The following is an 18,282-nucleotide window of genomic DNA, read 5'->3' on the forward strand; positions in this document are numbered from 1 at the left end:
ACTGACCGTAACAGTTTGTTACATTTTACGAGTTTTCACCCTCCGGCCACAAACAATTCAGTACCTAAGTCCCAATTTTATCGGGTCTCTAAGATTGTGTCTGACACAGAGCTTAGATCGATCCGCCTCCAGGAAATGGCTTCTAAGTTCACTCAACGGGGTTACCCGCCAGCGATACTGGAAAAAGCCGCTGCCCCCCCTACCCCACGACCCAATAGAGCCTCTAATCGGATCCCGTTTGTTCATTCATATCACCCGTTTGCGTACATTCTACATAGGTCAATACGCCGGAATTGGCACCTGCTGTCCAAGGGTTACCCCAACGTTACTGAGTTTCAGAACCCTTTTCTTCCCTGTTTCAAACGTCCACCCAACTTAAAGGACTCGTTGGTCAGGGCAGACTTGGGATCAGGTATTCCATCCCCCCGCCAACGGTTCTTACAGAGTCCACGTACCGGGACCTTCCCATGCCTGAACTGCTCTCAATGTCATAATGTCCTTAAAGGACCCCGCTTCCATCATCCTCGCTCTGGAAAGTCATTCCGAATCCCGGAGTATTTCACATGCGCTTCATCATGGGTTATATACTTAATCAAATGTCCCTGTGGACTTCTATACATAGGTGAAACAACGCAACCTATTCGCGATCGGATTTCCAAACATAAATCCACGGTCCGCTGTAAGAACCTGTTGTTACCCATCCCCCTCCACTTCCATAATTTGGGTCATAATATCTCACAGCTACAGTTCCAGGTAATAGAACATATCCCCCCCATCCGGCGGGGTGGTGATCGGGTTGCTCGCCTAAAGCGGAGGGAAGCGTTTTGGATCCACACATTGGAGACCCTCCACCCATTGGGACTCAATAGAGACTATGATTTAGCCTCTTTTCTCTGAGACTGTATGGTACTATCGGGTGATTTGCCCTGCAATGTGGTATCATGTTATTTTCCCACAGGTCATTACGGACTTCTTCTATCTTACTGGTTTTGTTATTTTTACCATTGTAAGTCATTGATGCAATTTTTACCATTGTCTAATTCCTCCTTTCTTTTACCTCTAGAGTCGTCTGTACTGATCACTTCGGTCTACCCGCACACCTCACTGGACCAAGCTGGTTATCCTCACCTAGCTGATCATATCACTAATCAGACCTATAGACCATAGGAGCACCTATCACCATGGAGATTGTTCACCCAGCATATCATCTCCGTATAGGCACTTCAGCTCCATATCACTTGTCCTATGTTGCCTGTATTTTCATTCCTTTTCTACTTTCTCCTTGCCGCGCTTTCCGCAGCGCTCGTGTTTTTTTTTTTTCCATTGTATTGCCCTATCCCTATGACAACGTGATGTCACTTCCGGTCACCATACACAGGAACTCTCATTGAGCTGCACACTGAGGTAGTCCTCACAGCGCGCCGTCACTTCCTGTCTGCCACCCAGCCGCTGATTGGCTGTTGGAGCTGGCTTGTCCCGCCCCTTTCTTATAAGATGGCGGCCGCACTTACTTCTGATCAGACTAGCGGTGGACACCGCGTCTGACAGCACCACCATCCAGCTCGGTCTCCTCAGGTAAATCCCCTGCACTAGAGCGTTTCTCTGATCGGCCGGTTTTTGCTGTATGATATTTTTTTTTTTTTTTTTTTTTTTTCGGTATGTAATTTCTTTTTCATTATCCACCCACAGTACCGCTCCTATCTGACTCACACATAAGGTATGTTTTACCTTATATCCCCTGACACCCTGTGCTTACCGGTCCATGGGAATTTTATGGGACTTTCTTACACTTACAGACGCTGCTTTTTTGTACCCTATGACCATACGGTCTATTCTATTATTCTACAGTACGGTATGTACCTCCTCTCCCACTATCATCTTTCTGGTGTATCTCTTCTTATTTCATCCTGAGTGGAACATAATTCAGCCTAGATATTCGGGTTATTTTCTCCCCAGCATATACTCTATGTATAGATTGACCAGAGTTTTGTATCGATGCTATTGTCCTTTTCCAAAATACCTTGTATATACTTTATTTTGTATGCAACTTTATTTTCTGTAATTTTTGTTTACACTTGTTTTTGGTTTTCACATGTAGTTACTGACGAAGGTCCATTCAAGGACCGAAACGTTTATTGGGTACTACTACGATTAAAATTGCACTAAAGCATCAGTTGAGTGCTGGGTTCTTTTTCTTTATGAGCTGTATCTCTGACATTACACGCAGGGCAGCTACAAGTCTCTTTCCAGCCGGAACTGCGGCTACAGTGCACTGGCAAGAGTTCTTTATGATTTCAGTCTGGTTGTGCAACTTTATTCCTTTACCTGACTCACCGGTCATACAGGGTCTTTTCTGTATAAACAACAGAGTTATAACGGGCGATTTTGTGAGCAAGGCCACGGGTTGGCCGAAACGTCAATTCGCCAAGTACCTCTTTTCACGAATTCAAATTTAATAAACTTTTTGCAATTTGAAAATATACGAGTGCAGTGATTACTTTGACTTTATGACTTGTGGGATCTAGTGCCCCGTTCACTGGCACCGTGAACCTTATTTGATTGAGTGCTAGCTTTCAATACTTTCCCCGGTGCCAACGATGGTATGGGAGAAGGACCTGCCATGACGTCACGGTCATGTGACCGCGACGTCATCACAGGCCCTGCATGCCTGCGCGAGAAGGACCTGCCATGACATCACGGTCATGTGACCGTTACGTCATGGCAGGTCCTTCTCGTGCAGGCGCGAAGAAGCAGCAGTACCATGGGACAGGCAGGGACAGCGTCAGGAGTGCTAGGAGAAGGTGAGCATTTCATATTCACCTGTCCGCGTTCCATCCGCAGGGCGCAGCTCCGTCTTCCTGTCCTCTTGCAGTGACTGTGCAGGTCAGAGGGCGCGATGAAGTATTAGTGGGCACTCCGCCCTCTGCCTGATCAGTCAGTGCGGAGAGACGGGACGCTGAGGAGCAGCGACGAGGAGAGTATGTGATTTTTTTTATTGCAGCAGCACTACATGTGGCACAATGCTGTATGGAGCGTCTATGGGGCCATAAAGAACTGCATGGAGCATTATATGGGGCCATAACTGCATGGAGCATTATATGGGGCCATAACTGCATGGAGCATTATATGGGGCCATAACTGCATGGAGCATTATATGGGGCCATAACTGCATGGAGCATTATACTACGTGGCTGGGCAATATACTACGTGACTGGGCAATATACTACGTGGACATGGATATTCTAGAATACCCGATGCATTAGAATCGGGCCACCATCTAATATATATATTATATATATATATATATATATATATATATATATATATATATATATATATATATATATATATATATATATATATATATATATATATATATATTTATATATTTGTCTTAGGGGTACTTCCGTCTTTCTGTCCCGGAAATCCCGCGTAACTGAATGGTCTCGCGGTGTAACGCACTCCGTTATCGCTGCTATTAACCCTGTGTGTCCCCCAACTATTTACTATTGATGCTGCCTATGCAGCATCAATAGTAAAAATAGGTCATTTTAAAAATATATAAAAAATAAAAAAAATTAAAAAAAATCTGCTATACTCACCATCCGCCGCCTTTCCCACTCCTCGCGATGCTCCGGTGACCACTCCATGCAAGCGGCAGGTTCCGGTGGCAAGGATGGTATGAGACAAGGACCTGCCATGACATCACGGTCAGGTGACTGCGACATAGTAACATAGTAACATAGTTAGTAAGGCCAAAAAAAGACATTTGTCCATCCAATTCAGCCTATATTCCATCATAATAAATCCCCAGATCTACGTCCTTCTACAGAACCTAATTGTATGATACAATATTGTTCTGCTCCAGGAAGACATCCAGGCCTCTCTTGAACCCCTCGACTGAGTTCGCCATCACCACCTCCTCAGGCAAGCAATTCCAGATTCTCACTGCCCTAACAGTAAAGAATCCTCTTCTATGTTGGTGGAAAAACCTTCTCTCCTCCAGACGCAAAGAATGCCCCCTTGTGCCCGTCACCTTCCTTGGTATAAACAGATCCTCAGCGAGATATTTGTATTGTCCCCTTATATACTTATACATGGTTATTAGATCGCCCCTCAGTCGTCTTTTTTCTAGACTAAATAATCCTAATTTCGCTAATCTATCTGGGTATTGTAGTTCTCCCATCCCCTTTATTAATTTTGTTGCCCTCCTTTGTACTCTCTCTAGTTCCATTATATCCTTCCTGAGCACCGGTGACATCATCACAGGACCTGCGCTAATACCGACCCTGGGACCGGAAGCTGCCGCTTGCAATGGAGCGGTCTCCGGAGCGTCGGGAGGAGCGGGAAAGGCGGCGGATGGTGAGTACAGCAGGACTTCAACGGACCTTCGGAAGGTGAGTACATGTTTATTTTTTATTTTAAGTCTCTATACTACGTGGCTCTGTGCTGTATACTCCGTCGCTGTGCAATATACTACGTGACTGGCAATATACTACGTGGCTCTGTGTTGTATACTCAGTCGCTGTGCAATATACAGTCATGGCCAAAAGTATTGACACCCCTGCAATTCTGTCAGATAATACTCAGTTTCTTCCTGAAAATGAATGCAAACACATTCTTTGCCATTATTATCTTCATTTAATTTGTCTTAAAGGGACACGGTCACCTGAATTTGGAGGGAACAATCTTCAGCCATGGAGGCGGGGTTTTGGGGTTTTTGATTCACCCTTTCCTTACCCGCTGGCTGCCTGCTGGCTGCAATATTGGATTGAAGTTCATTCTCTGTCCTCCGTAGTACATGCCTGCACAAGGCAAGATTGCCTTGCGCATGCGTGTACTATGGAGGACAGAGAATGAACTGCAATCCAATATTGCAGCCAGCAGGCAAGGAAAAGGTGAATCAAAAACCCCAAAACCCCGCCTCCATGGCTGAAGATTGTTCCCTCCAAATTCAGGTGACAGTGTCCCTTTAAATGAAAAAACACAAAAAGAATTGTCCTAAAGCCAAATTGGATACAATTCCACTACAAACATAAAAAAAGGGGGTGGGCAAAAGTATTGGCACTGTTCGAAAAATCATGTGATGCTTCTCTAATTTGTGTAATTAACAGCACCTGTCACTTACCTGTGGCACCTAACAGGTGTTGGCAATAACTAAATCACACTTGTAGACAGTTGACATGGATTAACCCCTTTACCCCCAAGGGTGGTTTGCACGTTATGGACCGGGTCAATTTTTACAATTCTGACCACTGTCCCTTTATGAGGTTATAACTCTGGAACGCTTCAACGGATCCCGGTGATTCTGACATTGTTTTCTCGTGACATATTGTACTTCATGATAGTGGTAAAATTTCTTTGATATTACCTGCGTTTATTTGTGAAAAAAACGGAAATTTGGCGAAAATTTTGAAAATTTCGCAATTTTCCAACTTTGAATTTTTATGCAATTAAATCACAGAGATATGTCACACAAAATACTTAATAAGTAACATTTCCCACATGTCTACTTTACATCAGCACAATTTTGGAACCAAAAAATTTTTTTTGTTAGGGAGTTATAAGGGTTAAAAGTTGACCAGCAATTTCTCATTTTTACAACACCATTTTATTTTAGGGACCACATCTCATTTGAAGTCATTTTGAGGGGTCTATATGATAGAAAATACCCAAGTGTGACACCATTCTAAAAACTGCACCCCTCAAGGTTCTCAAAACCACATTCAAGAAGTTTATTAACCCTTCAGGTGCTTCACAGGAATTTTTGGAATGTTTAAATAAAAATTAACATTTAACTTTTTTTCACAAAAAATTTACTTCAGCTCCAATTTGTTTTATTTTGCCAAGGGTAACAGGAGAAAATGGACCCCAAAAGTTGTTGTACAATTTGTCCTGAGTACGCTGATACCCCATATGTGGGGGTTAACCACAGTTTGTGCGCATGGCAGAGCTCGGAAGGGAAGGAGCGCCATTTGACTTTTCAATGCAAAGTTGACTGGAATTGAGATGGGACGCCATGTTGCGTTTGGAGAGCCACTGATGTGCCTAAACATTGAAACCCCCCACAAGTGACACCATTTTGGAAAGTAGACCCCCTAAGGAACTTATCTAGAGGTGTGGTGAGCACTTTGACCCACCAAGTGCTTCACAGAAGTTAATAATGCAGAACCGTAAAAATAAAAAATCATTTTTTTTCACAAACATTATCTTTTCGCCCCAAATTTTTTATTTTCCCAATGGTAAGAGAAGAAATTGGACCACAAAAGTTGTGGCACAATTTGTCCTGAGCACTCTGATACCCCATATGTGGGGGTAAACCATTGTTTGGGCGCATGGGAGAGCTCGGAAGGGAAGGAGCGCCGTTTGACCTTTCAATGCAAAATTGACAGGAATTGAGATGAGACGCCATGTTGCGTTTGGAGAGCCACTGATGTGCCTAAACATTGAAACCCCCCACAAGTGACACCATTTTGGAAAGTAGACCCCCTAAGGAACTTATCTATAGGTGTGGTGAGCACTTTGACCCACCAAGTGCTTCACAGAAGTTTATAATGCAGAACCGTAAAAATAAAAAATCATTTTTTTTTCACAAAAATTATCTTTTCGCCCCCAATTTTTTATTTTCCCAATGGTAAGAGAAGAAATTGGACCACAAAAGTTGTGGCACAATTTGTCCTGAGTACTCTGATACCCCATATGTGGGGGTAAACCATTGTTTGGGCGCATGGGAGAGCTCGGAAGGGAAGGAGCGCCGTTTGACCTTTCAATGCAAAATTGACAGGAATTGAGATTGGACGCCATGTTGCGTTTGGAGAGCCACTGATGTACCTAAACATTGAAACCCCCCACAAGTGACACCATTTTGAAAAGTAGACCCCCTAAGGAACTTATCTAGATGTGTGGTGAGCACTTTGACCCAATAAGAGCTTCACAGAAGTTTATAATGCAGAGCCGTAAAAATAAAACAAAATTTTTTTCCCACAAAAATAATTTTTTAGCCCCCAGTTTTGTATTTTCCTGAGGGTAACAGGAGAAATTGGACCCCAAAAGTTGTTGTGCAATTTGTCCTGAGTGCGCTGATACCCTATATGTGGGGGAGAACCAGCGTTTGGGCGCATGGGAGGGCTCGGAAGGGAAGGAGAGCCATTTGGAATACAGACTTAGATGGAATGGTCTGCAGGCGTCACATTGTGTTTGCAGAGCCCCTAATGTACCTAAACAGTAGAAACCCCCCACAAGTGACCCCATATTGGAAACTAGACCCCCCAAGGAACTTATTTAGATGTGTTGTGAGAACTTTGAGCCCCAAGTATTTCACTACAGTTTATAACGCAGAGCCGTGAAAACAAAATAAAAAATTTCCCCTCAAAATTATTTTTTAGCCCCCAGTTTTGTATTTTCTCGAGGGTAAAAGGAGAAATTGGACCCCAAAAGTTGTTGTCCAATTTGTCCTGAGTGCGTTGATACCCCATATGTGGGGTGAACCAGCGTTTGGGCGCATGGGAGGGCTCGGAAGGGAAGGAGCGCCATTTGGAATGCAGACTTAAATGGAATGGTCTGCAGGCGTCACATTGCGTTTGCAGAGCCCCTAATATACCTAAACAGTAGAAACCCCCACAAGTGACCCCATGTTGGAAACTAGACCCCCCCACGAACTTATCTAGATGTGTTGTGAGAACTTTGAGCCCCCAAGTGTTTCACTACAGTTTATAACGCAGAGCCGTGAAAATAAAAAATCTCTTTTTTTCCCACAAAAATTATTTTTTAGCCCCCAGTTTTGTATTTTCCCAAGGGTAACAGGAGAAATTGGACCCCAAAAGTTGTTGTCCAATTTGTCCTGAGTACGCTGATACCCCATATGTTGGGGTAAACTCCTGTTTGGGCACACGGGAGAGCTCGGAAGGGAAGGAGCACTGTTTTACTTTTTCAATGCAGAATTGGATGGAATTGAGATCGGTCGCCATGTCGCGTTTGGAGATCCCCCGAATGTGTCTAAACAGTGGAAACACCACAATTATAACTGAAACCCTAATCCAAACACACCCCTAACCCTAATCCCAACGGTAACCCTAACCACACCTCTAACCCAGACACACCCCTAATCCTAATCCCAATCGCAAATGTAATCCAAACCCTAACCCTAACTTTAGCCCCAACCCTAACTGTAGCCTTAACCCTAACCCTAGCCCTTACCCTAGCCCTAACCCTAGTCCCAACCCTAACCCTAGCCCTAACCCTAGCCCTAACCCTAGCCCTAGCCCTAACCCTAGCCCTAACCCTAGCCCTAACCCTAGCCCTAATCCTAGCCCTAACCCTAGCCCTAGCCCTAGCCCTAACCCTAGCCCTAGCCCTAACCCTAGCCCTAGCCCTAACCCTAACCCTAGCCCTAACCCTAATGGGAAAATGGAAATAAATACATTTTTTTCATTTACTTTTATAGCGGGTTTTTTAGCGGATTTTTATGACTGGCAGCCGTCACACACTGAAAGACGCTTTTTATTGCAAAAAATATTTTTTGCGTTACCACATTTTGAGAGCTATAATTTTTCCATATTTGAGTCCACAGAGTCATGTGAGGTCTTGTTTTTTGCGGGACGAGTTGACGTTTTTATTGGTAACATTTTCGGGCACGTGACATTTTTTGATCGCTTTTTATTCCGATTTTTGTGAGGCAGAATGACCAAAAACCAGCTATTCATGAATTTCTTTTGGGGGAGGCGTTTATACCGTTCCGCGTTTGGTAAAATTGATAAAGCAGTTTTAATCTTCGGTTCAGTACGATTACAGCGACACCTCATTTATATCATTTTTTTATGTTTTGGCGCTTTTATACGATAAAAACTATTTTATAGAAAAAAATAATTATTTTTGCATCGCTTTATTCTGAGGACTATAACTTTTTTATTTTTTTGCTGTTGTCGCTGTATGGTGGCTCGTTTTTTGCGGGACAAGATGACGCTTTCAGCGGTACCATGGTTATTTATATCCGTCTTTTTGATCGCGTGTTATTCCACTTTATGTTTGGCGGTATGATAATAAAGCGTTGTTTTTTGCCTCGTTTTTTTTTTTTTTTTCTTACGGTGTTTACTGAAGGGGTTAACTAGTGGGCCAGTTTTATAGGTCGGGTCGTTACGGACGCGGAGATACTAAATATGTGTACTTTTATTGTTTTTTTTTTTTTATTTAGATAAAGAAATGTATTTATGGGAATAATATATATATTTTTTTTTCATTATTTAGGATTTTTTTTTTTTTTTTTTTTTTTTACACACTTGGAAATTTTTTTTTTTACTTTTTTACTTTGCCCCAGGGGGGGACAATACAGATCGGTGATCTGCCAGTTTGCACAGCACTCTGACAGATCACCGATCTGTCTGAGAGCAGTGCAGCGTTACCAAGTGCCTGCTCTGAGCAGGCACTTGGTAAGCCACCTCCCTCCCTGCAGGACCCGGATCCGCGGCCATTTTGGATCCAGGACTTACTGCAGGGAGGGAGGTAGGAGACCCCCGGAGCAACGCGATCACATCGCGTTGCTGCGGGGGTCTCAGGGAAGCCCGCAGGGAGCCCCCTCCCTGCGCGATGCTTCCCTGCACCGCCGGCACATCGCGATCATCTTTGATCGCGGTGTGCCGGGGGTTAATGTGCCGGGGGCGGTCCGTGACCGCTCCTGGCACATAGTGCCGGATGTCAGCTGCGATAAGCAGCTGACACCCGGCCGCGATCGGCGGCGCTCCCCCCGTGAGCGCGGCCGATCGCGCTGGACGTAATATTCCGTCCTTGGGAATTAAGGCCCACCCCACATGGACGGAATATTACGTCCAATGGCAGAAAGGGGTTAAAGTTGACTCAACCTCTGTCCTGTGTCCTTGTGTGTACCTCATTGAGCATGGAGAAAAGAAAGAAGACCAAAGAACTGTCTGAGGACTTGAGAAACCAAATTGTGAGGAAGCATGAGCAATCTCAAGGCTACAAGTCCATCTCCAAAGACCTGAACGTTCCTGTGTCTACCGTGCGCAGTGTCATCAAGCAGTGTAAAGCCCATGGCACTGTGGCTAACCTCCCTAGATGTGGACGGAAAAGAAAAATGGACAAGAGATTTCAACGCAAGATTGTGCAGATGTTGGATAAAGAACCTCGTCTAACATCCAAACAAGTTCAAGCTGCCCTGCAGTCCGAGGGTACAACAGTGTCAACCCATACTATCCGTCGGCGTCTGAATGAAAAGGGACTGTATGGTAGGAGACCCAGGAAGACCCCACTTCTTACCCCAAGACATAAAAAAGCCAGGTTGGAGTTTGCCAAAACTTACCTGAAAAAGCCTAAAACGTTTTGGAAGAATGTTCTCTGGTCAGATGAGACAAAAGTAGAGCTTTTTGGGCAAAGGCATCAACATAGAGTTTACAGGAGAAAAAAAGAGGCATTCAAAGAAAAGAACACGGCCCCTACAGTCAAACATGGCGGAGGTTCCCTGATGTTTTGGGGTTGCTTTGCTGCCTCTGGCACAGGACTGCTTGACCGTGTGCATGGCATTATGAAGTCTGAAGACTACCAACAAATTTTGCAGCATAATGTAGGGCCCAGTGTGAGAAAGCTGGGTCTCCCTCAGAGGTCATGGGTCTTCCAGCAGGACAATGACCCAAAACACACTTCAAAAAGCACTAGAAAATGGTTTGAGAGAAAGCACTGGAGACTTCTAAGGTGGCCAGCAATGAGTCCAGACGTGAATCTCATAGATCACCTGTGGAGAGATCTAAAAATGGCAGTTTGGAGAAGGCACCCTTCAAATATCAGGGACCTGGAGCAGTTTGCCAAAGAAGAATGGTCTAAAATTCCAGCAGAGCATTGTAAGAAACTCATTGATGGTTACCGGAAGCGGTTGGTCGCAGTTATTTTGGCTAAAGATTGTGCAACCAAGTATTAGGCTGAGGGTGCCAATACTTTTGTCTGGCCCATTTTTGGAGTTTTGTGTGAAATGATCAATGTTTTGCTTTTTTCTTCATTCTCTTTTGTGGTTTTTCATTTAAGACAAATTAAATGAAGATAATACCAAAGAATTTGTGATTGCAATCATTTACAGGAACAAACTGACTATTATCTGATAGAATTGCAGGGGTGTCAATACTTTTGGCCATGACTGTACTACGTGACTGGGCAATATACTACTATAAACATAAGGATGAATGACCTCTGGGAGATCAAAACATCCAACACCGCGGAGACACCATCACGTGTTTCTCAACGCAAGCAATAAATAGCCAGGTCTTTCACCGGGAAGGAACAACCACGGGAAGGGCAGCATCCAAAAAGGAAAACCACCTATGCCAAAACATGGTATCCATCCACAGACAGCTGTTTCGGGGTATTTGCCCCTTATCAGTGTGGTGCAAAAATGCAATAAAGAACGATCCAAATATTGTATATAAACTGAAAAGGAAAAAAACAAAAGCCCTTGCTGAAAAAAAAAATAAAACGTTACATCAGCACTTAATACAAAAGAGAGAACTGAAAAAAAAATAAAATAAATAGCGCTCATACAACAAATGCGACAGGGAAATTAAAATTTGAAAAAAAAAAAAAAAGTTATGGCTCATGGAAGAGGGGGAAAAAAAAAAAAAAAAAAAAAAACAACAACCCTGAAGCGCAAGATCAAAAAAGAGCCATGTCGGGAAGGGGTTAATACTATATTTTTTCGTCCCCTTAGCGAACATAACCCTGCTATTGGTCGGATGCTCACTGCATATGCCGGTATAATATGAGGACCGATATGGCAGCGTTGGCAACAGATCAGCATCCCTCACTTCTCAGGAAGCAGGTTGTGGGTGGACAGTGGCCCCCCGAACAGACGTCCTTAATAATGCTCTGCGATTGATAGCGGTATCTACGGAGTTACCAGCAATGATCTAAGTGGCTATAACCCAGCCGGCACTCCGGATCCCAACAACTAATGTGCCGCTATCGTGAACTCAAAACTTCATATCGTGATGTTTTGGGCCAAACATCAGATAGTCATGGGGAATAAGTGGGGAAAAAAGTAAAAAAGGATTAAAATGAATAAGTAACAAACTTAAAAAAACAAAACAAAAAAAAAAACAAACAAAAAAACCATATACTTATACATATACATAAAAAAGGGCAAAAAGAATTTGAACACACAAACAAGACATTACAGTAACAGTGCGTACCTGGAGCTGGACTCTTTCTCCTTCCTCAGCCCAGAGGCCGCAGTCCCAGATGCCGGAATGGTTTGCGGTTTGTTTTCTTCCCCTTCTCTTTCTCGCTCTTCTATTAGGATACATAAATATATATAAAATCATGATTATTTCTTATGATGAGATATGGAAAGTCTATTTAGGATGTTGTTAATGCAAAACTAAAATGTGATGCAAGAAGGAAAAGGAGGTCACAAAAAAAGGAATGGTGGAAACTGCAGAGCAGCGGCCATGACAGCTCCAACAAGGGAATCAGTCCACAAATAAATGTCTTAAGGTACCTTCACACATAACGATATCGTTAACGATATCGTTGCTTTTGGTGACGTTGCAACGATATCGTTAAGGAAATCGCTATGTGTGACAGCGACCAACGATCAGGCCCCTGCTGTGCCATCGTTGGTCGCTGAACAAAGTCCAGAACTTTATTTCGTCGCTGGATCTCCCGTGGACATCGCTGGATCGGCGTGTGTGACACCGATCCAGCGATGTCTTCACTGGTAACCATGGTAAACATCGGGTAACTAAGCGCAGGGCCGCGCTTAGTAACCCAATGTTTACCCTGGTTACCATCCTAAAAGTAAAAAAAAAACAAACAGTACATACTTACCTACCGCTGTCTGTCCTCCAGCGCTGTGCACTCCTCCTGTACTGGCTGTGAGCGTCGGTCAGCCGGAAAGCAGAGCGGTGACGTCACCGCTCTGCTTTCCGGCCGCTGTGCTCACACAGACAGTACAGGAGGAGTGCAGAGGACAGACAGCGGTAGGTAAGTATGTACTGTTTGTTTTTTTTACTTTTAGGATGGTAACCAGGGTAAACATCGGGTTACTAAGCGCCGCCCTGCGCTTAGTTACCCGATGTTTACCCTGGTTACCGGCATCGTTGGTCGCTGGAGAGCTGTCTGTGTGACAGCTCTCCAGCGACCAAACAGCGACGCTGCAGCGATCCGGATCGTTGTCGGTATCGCTGCAGCGTCGCTTAATGTGAAGGGGCCTTTAGATTACTAGTCTGCAGGAAGTAATGGAGAACTATCCCTACTCCAGAGTGTTTCTATATGGCCTTACCTAGACCTTCAGAAGTATAATAGAGCTGTCATTACCATCCCCTCACTCATAATAATGAGATGACTCTGCAGATTCTGACCCAGTCTACACAGCAAAGCTGACAAGCGAAATAGAGAAACCTTTAGGGGTCAAAGTACTGTGTGCTCTAGTGGTCAGTATGAAAAGGTGTATATATATATATATATATATATATATATATATATATATATATATATATATATATATATATATATATATATATATATATATATATATATCTCTAATATATAATTGCCTAGAGTACTACTTCCTGCAATTTGTGCCAACTTCCTGTCCGGAGCTAATGTCCGGAGCTAATGTGCGGAGCTAATGTCCGGAGCTAATGTCCAGAGATAAGTGACGTCAACAGTGTCCAGTGTCTGATTGGTTGCCGCCTGCTGCGAGCGACCAATCAGAAACGTGCCGTACTGTGACACACTCCACCCGCCATTTTGGTGTGATTTTTGAATTTTTACCTCACAGCAAGTTTCTACTGCGTGGAGGCGGGCCCAGTGACGTTGCTCTTCAAGCTCCTGCCGAATTTCGTCAAAAAAATGATAATACCATTTACCAAAACTATATATATTTAGTTGTGAAGTGGTTCAGTGACATTTTCACACCAATTTTGAACTTTTGTTTGGTGTTTTCTCCATATACTGCCTATTACTTTTGTTCTTTCTTACTATTATTTATTAATTGTATTATTCTTACATTTGAATAAATAAAGTATATATGGATTCTAGACTCCCGATTCTTTAGAATCGGGCTGCCATCTAGTATATATATGTGTATATATGTGTGTGTGTGTGTGTGTGTGTGTGTGTGTGTGTGTGTGTGTGTGTGTGTATATATATATATATATATATATATATATTTATATAATTTGTCATCAAGAGAGAACAAACACCTGTCACATGTCATTTTCAGGCGATACGTGCCCTGTCCAGTGACATTATCCAGATCAATGAAAAGACAGGATCTGTGAAAACCCAGGTACTGAGACCCCACTAATGCAAATAAGTATACAAGGATTAAATATACAAGAAGGTAAAACACCCAAGTGTGGGAAAACGTTAGATACAGGCTGAAGAAAAAACCCTGAAATTAGTCAGAACCTGCAGATCAGTTTTACAGGTTCACACGTAATAAGTTTTGTACTTTCTAACTATGGAAAGAATGACTATAAATCAAAAGTCTCAAACAGCCATTAATTGCCACGTTTACCAACATTGCTGTGTTTCAACTAAAAAACAAACAAACAAAAAAACATCTTTTTATATTTTCTTTCCCTGTGCCCCTATCAGTCACTCTACCTACATGGACCATCATGAACAGGCTCAAGGGCAGTGTAATAACACTAACACTCATTTCTCTTTTTCCTGCCAACAGCTCCCAAACATTTGCCATGAACTCTCCCCTATAAGTACTAGTCAGTCTCCTTCCCCCTCTGGCTGCTGTAAATATAGTCCCCGGTCAGTCTACCTGAGGATTCTTTTAAATATACTCCCCAGAAAGTTAACAGTCAGTTGTCTTCCCCTCCTGTTTGTTGTAAATATAGTAGCCAGTCAGCGTCCCAGTTCTCAGTAAGTTCACAATCACTCTCCTACCTCTTGTCCTCTGGCTGCTGTACATATAGCCCTCAGTAATTTTCCCTGCTAAGCCTCTTCTCCTTCTGACCAGTATAAATATAGCACCCATTAGGTTCACAATCAATCTGCTACCTCCTCTGGCTGCGGTAAATATAGTCCTGAGTCAGTCTCCTTCACCCTCTGGCTGCTGTAAATATAGTCCCCAAAAAATATCCAGTTATTTAACCCTTCTGTTTGTTGTTAATATAGTAGTCAGTCAATGTCCTTCTTCATCTAAATGCGGCTGCTGTAAATGCAGTTCTCAGTAAGTTTCCAATCAGTCTCCAGCCATCTCTGGTTATTGTAAATAAAGTCCCATTTCCAGTTCCTCTGGTCTTCTGGCTGCTGTACATATAGTCCTCAGTAATTATCCTGTTAGTCCTCTTATCCCTTTGTTCGCGTATTAGGGACTCTATACTTACCAATCAATCAATCTCCTTCCCACTCTGGCTGCTATAAATATTGTCACATTCCTGGTCAGTCTAGTCCTATGTAAATACAGTTCTCGGAAAGTTTCCCTGTCGTGAACGTAGTTTCCAGCAAGTTAAAAGTCAGTCTCCTTGCACCTCTGGCAGCTGTACATATAAACCACTACCCTCCCTTCCAAATAAATAATAAATATATAAATGAAGCAGTAAGTAGAAATAGCAGTAGAGAGTCTTTCCCGCTGCCCCACATAATCTGAAATATTCCTAACTACCTTGTGCGTAGCTGTAACTGACTGCAGCAGGAGCCTCCCCCCTCTCTGCTAACATCACAGAAGAACACAGACTCTTTCCCTCTGCTCATGAGCCTGGGCTCTTTGACCCAGCTGTTCCTCAACCAAAAGGTGACACAGATCAGGAGATCAACAGTAGCTACAAGACTAATTAAGGATGTGTTTAGTGTTTCTTAAAAGGAACAACTTACCAAAAGTTTTTTTGCTCCTCTCTACGGCTGTTCTACGAGTTTGCTCAAACATGGCTTCCAGGTCAAATGTCCTGGCTTTCTTGCCTAAGAGTTGAAATAAGAGATTAGGTTAAAAAAACAAAAACACAAAAGGCTCGGGTGGCCACCGACACGACCAGAAACGGTGACGTCCTGTCCATCTAGTCACTTGCTTGACCATGAAGATAATTAGTGTCCTCAGCTTAAATGGCACGAAAACAGAAGAAACTTACCAAACCCTGAGAATCCCATAGTGGCAGCAACATTGGGGTCTTCAGAATTGTCCATTGTGGACGCTGGAATAAAAAGTAAAGAAAAAAACCCTGAAAAACTGTGTTCCTACACAATCCTGCCTAGAGGACCAGGATGGCCATGAACATGAATGCTGGGCTGCATCAGCCAGTTATTTATGGGAGATAAAGGGGGAAAACAAGCAGTGGTGTCTGCATCGACAACAAAAATTAGGCTAATCGCCAACGTACAGTGCTAACCACCGAGCCAACATAATGCCTGTGATACTATAATAATATCAAACAATGAGCAAATAACTGACACTGTGCCAAAATACAACCAAATTCAGAGCTAAAACGCCAAAACCAACACAAAGTATCCAAATAAGCTGAAATGATGCCACCATAATAATACACGAACAATGCAGAGCAACATCAGACAGTGAGCAACGTGATGTAAAATACTGACCAAATACTGACAGTGTGACGGCAGCCTCACTGGAATATCAATATACGGCCAACAAAAGAAAACACCAAATGATACCAACATACAGTGCCCAAATCAATGCACTAAACAGAGAAAAAAAAAGACAATCAAGGACAAAGATTTATACAGGCAAAGATTGTCCAATATAGTTATATACAGCCAAACTAACCTGCACAATAACACTATATAGTATACAAACAAAGCGACCGCTACACTATACTGATATAACCAAAAAGTGCCCACATACAATGACAAATAGTAAGAAACTAACACCGCTATACAGCCCACATAACAGCGCTATACTGTACTAACACCACTATACAGCCCACATAACAGCACTATACTGTACTGTACTTACACCACTATACAGCCCACATAACAGCTCTATACTGTACTGTACTAACACCACTATACAGCCCACATAACAGCTCTATACTGTACTGTACTAACACCACTATACAGCCCACATAACAGCTCCATACTGTACTGTACTAACACCACTATACAGCCCACATAACAGCTCTATACTGTACTGTACTAACACCGCTATACAGCCCACATAACAGCTCTATACTGTACTGTACTACCACTATACAGCCTACATAACAGCTCTATACTGTACTGTACTACCACTATACAGCCCACATAACAGCTCTATACTGTACTGTACTAACACTACTATACAGCCCACATAACAGCTCTATACTGTACTAACACCGCTATACAGCCCACATAATAGGTCTATACTGTACTGTACTAACACCACTATACAGCCCACATATCAGCGCTATACTGTACTGTACTAACACCACTATACAGCCCACATAACAGCGCTATACTGTACTGTACTAACACCACTATACAGCCCACATAACAGCTCTATACTGTACTGTACTACCACCACTATACAGCCCACATAACAGCACTATACTGTACTGTACTAACACCACTATACAGCCTACATAACAGCTCTATACTGTACTGTACTACCACTATACAGCCCACATAACAGCTCTATACTGTACTGTACTAACACCACTATACAGCCCACATAACAGCTCTATACTGTACTAACACCGCTATACAGCCCACATAATAGCTCTATACTGTACTAACACCGCTATACAGCCCACATAATAGCTCTATACTGTACTGTACTAACACCACTATACAGCCCACATATCAGCGCTATACTGTACTGTACTAACACCACTATACAGCCCACATAACAGCGCTATACTGTACTGTACTAACACCACTATAAAGCCCACATAACAGCTCTATACTGTACTGTACTACCACCACTATACAGCCCACATAACAGCACTATACTGTACTGTACTAACACCACTATACAGCCCACATAACAGCTCTATACTGTACTGTACTAACACCACTATACAGCCCACATAACAGCTCTATACTGTACTGTACTAACACCGCTATACAGCCCACATAACAGCTCTAAACTGTACTGTACTAACACCACTATACAGCCCACATAACAGCGCTATACTGTACTGTACTAACACCACTATACAGCCTACATAACAGCGCTATACTGTACTAACACCACTATACAGCCCACATAACAGCACTATACTGTACTGTACTAACACCACTATACAGCCCACATAACAGCGCTATACTGTACTGTACTAACACCACTATACAGCCCACATAACAGCTCTATACTGTACTGTACTAACACCACTA

General features: G+C 43.0%; 1 protein-coding gene across 2 annotated transcripts in view; it reads right to left on the reverse strand.

Moving 5' to 3' along the window:
- WDR70 (WD repeat domain 70) overlaps positions 1-18,282 on the reverse strand; it is a 344,582-nt gene that overhangs the window by 236,518 nt on the left and 89,782 nt on the right. The window contains exons 2-4 of one of the 2 annotated variants that reach the window (XM_069745936.1): positions 16,083-16,145; positions 15,832-15,915; positions 12,186-12,285 (exon numbers count right to left, since the gene is read on the reverse strand). In XM_069745936.1, the coding sequence (XP_069602037.1) occupies positions 12,186-12,285; positions 15,832-15,915; positions 16,083-16,137 (239 nt within the window). In that variant the 5' untranslated portion in view covers positions 16,138-16,145. Of the gene's footprint in view, positions 1-3,602; positions 3,722-12,185; positions 12,286-15,831; positions 15,916-16,082; positions 16,146-18,282 lie in introns of those variants that run through there. The other variant, XM_069745937.1, reaches the window with a different exon arrangement.

The sequence above is a fragment of the Ranitomeya imitator genome, chromosome 1, assembly GCF_032444005.1.
Source record: "Ranitomeya imitator isolate aRanImi1 chromosome 1, aRanImi1.pri, whole genome shotgun sequence".
In the NCBI taxonomy this organism is placed as follows: Eukaryota; Metazoa; Chordata; class Amphibia; order Anura; family Dendrobatidae; genus Ranitomeya; species Ranitomeya imitator.